The sequence below is a fragment of the Macrobrachium nipponense genome, chromosome 10 (genome assembly GCF_015104395.2).
Source record: "Macrobrachium nipponense isolate FS-2020 chromosome 10, ASM1510439v2, whole genome shotgun sequence".
NCBI classification, from domain to species: Eukaryota; Metazoa; Arthropoda; class Malacostraca; order Decapoda; family Palaemonidae; genus Macrobrachium; species Macrobrachium nipponense.
In genome coordinates, this window is record NC_087204.1 from 41,283,778 (window position 1) to 41,295,281 (window position 11,504).

At 34.6% G+C, this 11,504-nt stretch overlaps 1 protein-coding gene across 1 annotated transcript in view; it reads left to right on the forward strand.

Annotated features, from left to right (window-relative positions):
* LOC135223576 (uncharacterized) overlaps window positions 1–6,042 on the forward strand; it is a 7,901-nt gene extending 1,859 nt beyond the window's left edge. The window contains exon 2 of the mRNA XM_064262106.1: window positions 3,337–6,042. Coding sequence (XP_064118176.1) covers window positions 3,344–4,900 — 1,557 coding nt within the window. The 5' untranslated portion in view covers window positions 3,337–3,343 and the 3' untranslated portion in view covers window positions 4,901–6,042. The remainder of the gene's footprint in view (window positions 1–3,336) is intronic.
* The last annotated feature ends 5,462 nt before the right edge of the window (window positions 6,043–11,504 follow it).

Consider the following 11,504-nt stretch of genomic DNA (forward strand, 5'->3'; position numbering starts at 1 on the left):
TATCCCTTATAGTATTGGTTAAATTAGGAATGTATATGGAATGTAATATAGGGTATTGTCAGTTTACATTGTATTGTAATACAGTATTTAAAATTGTCCTTGTCCCCGTATACTTAATGGTACAAATTAATGTTTTAAACCTACACAGCAGCAGCACGTGCTTTTCAACAACAGGAATTAAAGTTAGCAACGTTGTGAAAATAATTTTTGTGTACTCTGATGTCTATGGTATGATATCTACCCACATTAAGAACCTTATAGAATCTTTAAAGATAAAAAATTCTATTTATTTTACATGGTTCACTTGGCGAACATAATCCGGTTTGTTTATTTTGATTTTTCTTTCTGCTTAAGAAAACTGTACAAAATATGGGAGTCGCTGAATGTCAGTTGATATCATACATGAAGCACTGTTTTCATGTGGACAGAAATAAGCCTCGCCTACTAGACATCGCATGGATAGGTACTTATGTCAAGTGAGTCGTGATAAACAATTATAAATCATCGTAAATTTGTATCCAATTTTTTTTTCATCTGCTCTGGGTGGAGAGACCTTTGACAACAGATATACGAATACGCTCAGGCCTCATGTCTGTCCACAATTAAATTTCAGATGTTTTTCACCCTATGAATTTCAAAACTTAGGATCAACCAATCAAGTTCATTTTCATCAGAATGATAACACATCTCTCTGAACAACTTTTGATAATCTCCAGGTCTTGCAGTTATTTTAATTAACCAGTCAACTGGATTTTCGAATCAAAGACCAAGGAGCTCTGAACACTTACCTTAATGAGTCGTGGATTTGATCACAATGATCAAGGCACCCTCCGAATAGATTCTGGAGATTTCAAGAAATGCAATACAAAAACTGGCGATTCTTGTCTGGTTACAAAAATCACCACGATCCCGTGCAACTTTTTGAGCTTTTACAAAGTTCAAGATGGCCGCTATACAAAACAAAAATTGCTAGGTTTTGTCATTGTTCATTTGGTCTCCCTATCTCAGACAATTAAACAGTGAATCAACATGATATACTGACAGTATTCAAAGAGCTCTCTGGTGAAGCTCTGGAAGTTTAAGAAAATCAAAGATGCCAATTTCTTGACCAAATATAATACATGACAGATCTTCACGTACTTTAGTTAACTTTCAATTGCATTTCAAAGACAAACTATCGAAAAAATTTCTCATTAATGGTAGTTTGCATGACACCTCTTGGACTCTGTTTGGAAGTCGAAAATCAAGATAGCCACTGAATAATGGAAAACTACCACATTTTTGTACATTATCTTTTATTTCATCTCTATGCCATGGATGTTTCATGTACTTTATGGACATGCGTGGTTTATTGCAGAAACTAGTTTAAAATATTCTACCACACTTGATAAAATCCTACTCATACATGCATAAAATACTTACTATTGGCTCCCATATGGAAGTGTTATTTCTATTCACTTAATAGTCGGAAATAATAGGCAGAACCAGCAAGAAACAACACCGGAAAAGGACTTAAGGCTGTTGATGACTTCATGAAGGGCAGAAAGTGGGATAGAATTTACCACTTGGAAGTCAGGAAAATAATTTTACAACAAAATCATTGGCAAACATAATCATCTTTTAATCTAGGAGATCCCCAAAGGACATAAGGAAAACTGAGAAGTCTGGAAACTTTTCTATAAATTCTATGAAAAGCCATCTGAACACTGACCTATCCCAACTATGCATAACTACAGTGCAGAAGCTATGGCTTACTAGTCCAACAAAACGACCTCTGTCCTTTCTTTGACAATCTGCATTAATATAAGGTCAACCTCTAGGCTGAGCGTTGCATGTTTCGTCAATAGAGGGTTTACTGTATCTAGTGAGAAAAAGAAGAGACCTGTTATTATCACAGCATAAGAGACGCAAGCGTGCTGGAAAGCTTACAGAAACATCCAAAGAGAACACATTTTATCATTATATTATAACTATATATAGATTATATATATATATATAATATATATATACTATATATATATTATATATATATATAATATTATAATATTAATATAATAAATATATGATATATATATAGATATATATACTATATAGATAGTTATATATATATATATATATATATATAGATATATATATATAGATAATCAATATATAGTATATAATATAATATTATATATATATATATATAGATAGTGATATATATAGATATATATATATATATATATATATATATGTATATTATTATTATTATAATATATATATATATATATATATAAGTTTATATATAATAGTTTATTATATATATATATATATAATAATATATTATAATATTAATATATATATATATAGTAATATTATATATATATTAATGGATTTAGATAATTATATATTAATATATTTATAATATTAATTATATATATATATTATATATTATAATATATTATATTATTATATATATATATATGGATATGGATGTTGAAGTGCTAGCCAGCCCCTTGTTGTGACTTTGCTTCTTAGCAAAAAATAATGATGATAATAATGATGATCATAATAATACGTAGTTATAATAATCTGTGCGCAAGAATCAGTTTTCTGCATTACTTTCCACTGTAAGGGACACTTCTTCAGCAATGGCATACAAAACATATGCAAAATAATTATGCTCATTCTGCCAATAGTGGAGATTAGTTTGATGTATTAACTTTATTTCCCTCCAGCAAAAGAATATTTCAAAGTCTCAGCTATCACTGGATGAATCATATTTTGCTTTTAGAAATGTCCGAAGGAGTCATCTGTGAAACCTAGACCAAGTGTAATAATAACATGAAATCTGTGAGCAATTAATGTATTTCCATCATTGCTTTAAATTCCCGAATACTTCCAGGCAGTTAAACTAGCAAATATTATTTAAAAATTATTTTTGTTGACATGTATTTTTCAGTATTTTGTCAGCAAAATGAAAATTTTCAACACAACCCGTCTTCTTAAGCAATCTACCCAATATCTTAAATAGTACCAAACAAAACGTTCTCATTAGCTTCATGCATGATACCCACGCACAAACTTATCACTGTATTTCATCTCAGAAAATTATTGAGCGTTTTTAAAACGTGTTCATTTTGTTTAGGACCTTCAGCATTTTGCGAAGTTTTTATGCTAATATTACATTTAGTTTGTTATTCTCTTTTATAAATTCGACTGAGGCAATAATTCTTTTAATACAAGAGACAAACAACACAAACATGGCTCAATTGTAATTATTGCTGATAACCAATACGCTTCACCTGTAAATTGAATGACATACAATTGACTCTAGATTTTTTGTCTTTATTTCAGATTAAAGATGGAGGAGTGTTTAAAACTGATTGTTCAATACTCGGAGCAAAGGGAGAAGATATATAAGGAATTTTTGAAAAGACTGGAACAGTGGATGTTAATCAGGCCCAGGACTATTCAAGGCTTACTTGATCTCATCAGTTACATTGACAGCTTTCATAAAGGTGCCAATGTTGCCAATATTATTGGTTCTGCAGCAGGCATTGCAGGGGCAGGTGGAGTCCTTTTGGCACCGTTCACCGGTGGCCTGTCTTTGGCTGTTGGAGGCATTGTCGCAAGTGCTGTGGGTGCCACTACAAGTCTCGTTGCTTCCTTCAAAGATAACAGTGTTGCAAGGGAAAACTGCGAGAAAGCACAGGAACTTATAGATAAAGATGCAAAAGCAACTTATGCACTGACAAGCTCGATGGGAGAATACCATGAGATAACACAGAAGCTAAGCGACTGTCTAAGAAGTGCCCATGGTAAGATAAACTTTGAGTCACTGCCACCAATTGTGGCTAATAGTCAGGCTGCTTCAAGTTACTTACTGGGTACTGGGCTGGTTGCTTCTGCTTCTGCATTTGGCAAAGGAGCCAGTAAAGCAGGAGCCAGACTACTTCCAGTCGTTAGTGTAGTATGCATAGCCATTGATATATGGTCAATTGTCACCACCACCGTGGATATGGTGGAAGGATCGAAAAGTAAAGCGGGCAAAGAATTGTTGAAGGTAGTTCAGAAGCTTCGAGAACAGAGAAGTATGTTACGTAGGTATGTTATAGAAGCGATCAGAATACAGGCTCAGAATGCACCGTGCGAAGAAGATGAAAAAGAAATAATAGCGCAAATGATTAAACAATATGAAACAGAGAATAAAACAGATTCAGATTCTTCAGACAGCGATGAATCTGATGAAGATGAAAGCATAGACTTTTGCCTGATGAATGCCAGATCAGTATTTAACAAATGGAAAGAAATTACAGAGTATGTGGTTTTGAAAGATACTGATGTTTTGGCAGTAACAGAAACTTGGAACCGTAGAAAACCATTGGTAATGACAGTACCAGGGTATTCCCCATTCTTTTATGCCCCTCGTGAAGAAAAAAGAGGTGGAGGAGTTGGAGCTCTAATTAAGAGTAACATCATGGTATTCAAAACCAGCCGTAACTTTAATACCTTTGAATGCATATATTGCATCTTAATTGTGATTTCAAAAAAAGCAGTTCGTATAATACGAATCTACATACTTTACAAACCACCTCATTCAGATTTTGAAACTTTCTTTGATGAATTCTGCCTCCTGATAGCTGAATCTGCTTTAAAAAGCAAAGTCATTATTATGGGTGACTTCAATATCAACTGGGGAAACTCCGACTCATCTGAGATGAAGGTCTTGTTGAATTATCTTGGCCTTCACCAACACGTAAATAAAGAAACACACGAGAGAGGTGGAATCCTGGACTGGGTAGTAACTCGAGAGCTGGAGGCACATCTTATAAAAGATCTTCATGTTGACAGACAAATTCAGAAGTTGATTAACCTCGACCATTATCCAGTTACTTTCACTGTTAAACCGAGACCTTAAATATAAAATTCCCCATGACCATGTTGGTACATTTTGACACCACTGTCCAAAAAAGGTACTATATTTTTTATTTTACAATACAAATTTATTGTGTCATTTTAAAATTAATTTTAACTTATCTGCTTCAGATTAGCCTTGTCTACAGTAAATACACTATTTCTGCGATTTTTTCTTGTTGTGGGATGCGTCCAGTAATCAGTATTTTTAAGGATAGATTTAAATATTGCGAAAAACAGTCTGCAGTAGTCAGGTCAGGAGGGTAACGAAAACCATCCAATGGCCCTGGCAATAATAACAAGTAAAAGTGACTAATAAGCTGGCGTGCGTGTAACCACGGTGCAGATTCAAGATGGGTTTCATTTGTATACACTCAAGTCCTCCTATCCTGTACTGCTTTTCTCAGAAGCATCAAGACTTCTTTGTAAGTATTTATTGACTATTTGACCTTGAGGCACATGTTAGGCGTGTAGGCATGCACGCCTTGGTTGTTTTGTGAAAAGAGATGATTAAATAAAATCCATCTCCATTTTTTTTTGTAATTTATTCCGAGATTTTCTTACAAAAAGATGTCCTATGAATGTAAGGTGTAGATGTGAATAGTGTCGACGAGAGAATGGGAAAGAAATGTACTCTTTTTGTTTTCCACTTGAATTACAATGTTTCTCCCCTGTTGAAAGTTGATATTATATACGATGTTATAGCAGTTAATAAGAGTGTTTTTTTTTATATTTCCACCTTAATGTAACAGCAAAGAACCGAAAATTGTTATGACAATGTTCACGTAAATTGTACAAGGTTTGCAGGTATGTGGGTCCAATCGTGCTATCCGACAGAGGATAAGAAAATATGCAACAAGTTGCTAAGAAAATACCAAACCTTAAGTTAAATGCCACTCTTGTTATGAATGTAAAGCCAGTAAAGCTTATAGCTTAGACCTAGGCTATAGGTTGTATGCTGTTAGGCGCACGAATGTTGCCCTCGATAAACTCTTGTATTACAGGGAATGATTTCTAGACAGGAACCATTTATAGAAACGAGTTATAGAAGAATCTAATCAGGATTAAGATGCTTTCCTTAACAATGTATACAGCAAAATAAAAGTTAGTGTAAATGCAAAGAAGAATAAAACTACAGAAGTCAATTGCTTACATCCCTCAACCTTTGCCTCACCATGAAGATTCATCGTCTTTGACCTCGAGTGCCAATCACAGGTAAGAATAAGATATTATCTTGTATTTTGTACTAGCCTAGGCCAAGGCTAGAATTGATATGTTTTGTCTAATTAATTGTTCTAAATGAATGGTAGTTTCCAAACCGAATACAAAAATTGGATTTGTATGTACACCCAGGCCATTACCTGGTGCAGAAATTTTTAACAGCACTCCACCCTGAGTGGTCGCCAGTTATAGATGACAAGAAACAAAGAAAATTCACAAGGAACTTAAACATTATCCTGCAAGAGCATTCCAAGACGATTCCCAGAACTGGAAAAATACATTGTAAGTTTTATATTCACTTTGTAGGCGACTGTTTTATGAAGTGCAAGAGCAGTTTTGTAAAGAGGAATGTTTCTTTCCTGATGAACTCATATGCAATACCCCCCTACCAATTGATTTGATTGAATAAATTTATTAATGACATAAGGGTGAATTATAATTGCTAATCACAAACGATCACTCATATATTGTAAAACACAATCAGAAAAGTGATTCATTACATTTGATCAGGATATGCACTACAGAAATTACACAATAATTCCCAACATTTTCAGGTAACTTCATCAACAAATGACTTCTGTTTATTGTGTTCGCGTGCTGGCAGAAGCTAATATGAGATAGCAAAAGGATAGTAAATGTTCAATATTTTCTTATATAATTATTGTAGAAATAAAAATTTTTTTCCTTTCATGACAGACAGAAATTCTGTTGCTATAGGCCCATCAACCCTTGTTGCCCAGGAACACCACAGGGGATGATAGTTTAAATACAGGCAATCTTGAAAAGAGGGTAAAACTTCAATCTAAACCGTGGCAATTGTGTCGGTAAATCTGTGATAGGCAGATTTACCACTTATGCCATGTCAATATCCAACAGTTTTAGAGACACGGAGCCCTGCTACCACGAAGGGAACAAGGAAGGGAACCTGAGCCCACAGGATGTCCATAATATTGGTCTGTGGACGCTGTCAAATGCTTTCTCAGAGTTTTAAATTTCATGCGCTGCGGCACGATAAATCTTATCACAATTTGCTCTGTGCAACTCTTGCCAATCTAAAAAAAAAAAAGTTGTTCATCTCTTAGCTTTTCGTCAGTTTCTTTCTCTAGCCAGTGATATTAATTGGCACGTGTGCATTGCCTGTAGAGTTACTACATTCGCGTAGGTCACCTTTCATCGGTAATTTTTCCGTGACTTACTATTTCCAATCATCAGTCTTTCTTTTCTCATGCCATGTTATAGAATCCTTTTTGTATCAGCTTCAAAAACTGGGAATTTATTCGTAAGTATAATTATGATGGTCCTCTTCAACTTCCGATATCATCAATCACATTATTCCCCCATGTTGCTCATTCATAACCCCACAAAATTGTTCTGCCTAGTGTTTACTCTTCTTCTAAGTCAAAATCTTCAGTCTGCTTATCTAGATAATCTGTCTCATCTTCCACTAATCTTTGCTTAAATTCACAATCTAGATTTGAGTACATTGCGAATTCTACATTGCGTTCTTAATCTTGAAATATTTCCCCTATGTATGTTTTATTTGATTTGTTGTTCACTGTATCCCAAGTCTCATCCTATATCAGATGGTTTCTTTCTTGTAACCCCAAATCCCAGCAATTCTTTTCCAGCTGACTAATCTACGTTCTTTTTGTTAACGAGCTCACTGATTGTCCGCTCCTTTTCAGATAAGGTTTCGAGAACTACAAATATATTCCAGCATTCAGTTGTAAAGACCTTTCAGTCTTTACCTTCAAGATCATTGTATAGAACCGAGACAATCTGTCAAGTTTGTGTTGGTTGCTTTTAATTTTTCTTCAAAGACTGATTTTTTACATTAGTATATTGGTCTTCATTTGCCTACTTTTGTTACTTCAGTATGCACGAGTAATTTCGATGTCAGATAAAATTGAGAAAACGCACGTTTTTTTTTTTTTTTTTTTTTTTTTTTTTTGTACAATGGCTGCCATCTCGCTGGCTCGGCCGAGTCATTGCAGATATAACCATATCATGTTACTACAACAGATAACAAGTGAACGCCGCTGCATAGTGAAATCCTCTTCTTCAAGAAAATGTGATCAATGAAAGGCAAGTTATGAAAAAAAGTTTTTCGTCATAACAAGTCATAATTTGTGTTAATGGTGAAATAGACACTTATGACTTAGAGGAGACAATCCCTGAAATCAGATAGTGGGCTATTCCTTTTCAGAATAGTATATTATAACATAATACACTGTTGTATATGTTTAATATGTATATTTTATGGCTACTAGAACTGTAAGTCTTACTTTAAAAACGAGATATTCAAGCGTTACCTATATAAAAAGACATTTCTTTTCTTGCTTTTCACTCACAAAATCTTTCATCAAGTAATTTAGAGATTATAGATGGACGCAAAGGTTGTGAGCGGAATGACAGATGTTGCCATTGTTGATAAGTAGCTATAAAGGGCTCGGAAATGTTCAAAATAAAAGCTTATTCGGCTCAAAAAAAAAAAACCATTGGATTCTGTTTTCAATTGTGATTATGAAATACAGGACGTGTTTAACATGAGGAGCAGAATGAGAATTGTAATTGTGTAAAAGAAATATAGGTAATTCATGTGTATTAACACACGATTAAAGGAAAGCGGAAACGATTTTATTATTTCTAAAATAGCTTATGAATAATACTCTATATTTAAAACTCTAGCGACTTAATCAATGAAATGAGCAGACATTGCTTAATATTTTGCCCAATTCCCATCGCAAAGAACTGCTCACCTCAGATTTGCAGAGGTTGTCCTTACACAACAATTGTATCTGTCATTGTTTTCCATGCAGAACAAACCGAAAATGATGCATAAATGAAACCTGTATAAATTAAACAACTTAGACCCTCCCTCTCTCTCTCTCTTTCTATACACATACATACACACACACGCACACACACACACACACACACATATATATATATATATATATATGTATATATATATATACATATATATATATATATATACATATTATATATATATATATGTGTGTGTGTGTGTGTGTGTGTGTGTGTAATATGTGTATTAAGAGAGAGAGAGACCTTACCTTAGACCTTACAGACCTTACATCTTGGTCGGGTTCCCCCAGGTCCCTCAGTGTGAGGCACCTCTAATGTCTACTAGAGAGTTGCTAGCACATCTTCCGGTATATTTTGCATCTTCCAATCTTGGATGGTCTGGGATGCAGATTAGATATTTGTCGAGCTTATTCTTAAACACATCTACGCTCACTCTTGATATATTCCTCAGATGAGCTGGCAACGCATTGAATAGACGCTGCATTATCGATGCTGGTGCGTAGTGGATTAATGTTCTGTGTGCTTTCCTTATTTTTCCTGGTATAGTTTTGGGCACTATTAATCTACCTCTGCTTGCTCTTTCTCATATTTTTAGCTCCATGATGTTTTCGGCTATTCCTTTTATCTGTTTCCATGTCTGAATTATCATGTAGCGTTCTCTTCTCCTTTCTAGTCTATATAATTTTAAGGATTGTAGTCTTTCCCAGTAGTCAAGGTCCTTAACTTCTTCTATTCTAGCTGTAAAGGACCTTTGTACACTCTCTATTTGTGCAATATCCTTTTGATAGTGTGGGTACCATGTCATATTGCAATATTCAAGTGGACTACGAACATATGTTTTATAAAGCATAATCATGTGTTCAGCTTTTCTTGTTTTGAAGTGCCGTAACAACATTCCCATTTTTGTTTTACATTTTGCCAATAGAATTGCTATTTGATCATTGCATAACATGTTCCTATTCATCATCACACCAAGGTCTTTAACTGCTTCCTTATTTGTGATTGTCTCATTATTAGGTCCCCTATATGCATATAGCTTTCCTTCTCTGTCTCCATAATTTATTGAGAGAGAGAGAGAGAGAGAGAGAGAGAGAGAGAGAGAAGTATAAAATTTGATCTTACATTACAAGTGATTCAACACATGAATGAAATTACACACCCAAGAAATTTTTTTCGACGAGAAATAAGCTGAATGATAAATCATTGTTAAGAATGTGAAGCCTCTTCGGGCACCTTTCAGCCTTCTCTTGAACCAGTCCTTTTCGCCCAAGTGTGGATTAAGGGAAAATGTCGCGCGATCAGACTGCATCGGAGATAAGATACGTGGCAGAGCTTTACGGTTTGATGTGCGGCCGAAAAAAGTGTAAAGTAAAATAGATTAGTACCACCACACGACCGGCTACCTCCATGGACCCGTCACCTGCGCTCCTAAGGAAAGTCGTCATAAAGATGTCGAAAAAATATAAACATGAATGAGTTCTAATAAAAGCGATGAATAATCCATGTGATACAACGGTGTTTGTGCGGGAAACAAATTCTACGCAAGAGATCCTCATAATGCAAAAGGGTGACAGGGCATTTTAAAACTACAACATTTGCAATAAGTGTCCTCAATGAAATGATTAAATGTTTACAAACTAAGTATTTTATTTATTCATAAAAAGATATCTGATCAAATCGACAAAAGGTAATTGCAACTAATATGGAAGATGTTCGGGAAAAGAAGCTAAATAACAAGAATTATACAATAAGCACTATCAGACCACTGAGCTGGTTAACAGCTCTCCTGGGGCTGGCCCGAAGGATGAGATATTTGTACGTGGCTAGGAACCAAATGGTTACATAGCAACGGGACCTACAGCTTATTGTGGGATCCGAACCACATCGAAAAATAAATTTCTATCACTGGAAATAAATTCCTCTGATTCTGCGTTGGCAGAGCGGGAGATCGGTAGTCGAGCACGTAACAGACTCGTCCAACGAGGAACTGTTGAGGGCTGTACATAAAACTAAAAAAAAGTGAAATTGAATCTATTTACCTATCTACATTTATATGTAGATGATCAAATGACACCATTCACGTATCACACTGTTTGTCTGCGAAAAATCACGTCCTATCCAATACCTCGGGCAATGGTAGATTAAGAAATGAAGAAATTTATTTTGTGTACTGACAGAATGGATGGTTTATGAGTCTTTGTCATTTCAATTTCTTTTTAACTATTTGATAAACTGTGGCTATTTTAATGTATCTGTAATGCCTCATAAGCTATCACTGCGTACGTCATGTTTTGAAAAAATGACTGGCAAATTTCTTTTTTATGATTTTGATTTCTCAAAAGTAATGAAAACGTTATTTGTTTTCACAAGCATGTAACGAGACATGCGGACTGAGTTCTCAGTGGGTACAAGGTAAGTTCTCATTTAAAAAAGAAAAAAAGAAAAAAAAAGGACTTGAAATACCATTGGATCCTGGGTAAACTTACTTTTTCTGCGTTTGGTCCCCTGCAAATTTCCTCCCAGTTAGTGGTTTCACAAGCAGCAACCAAAGAAAAATA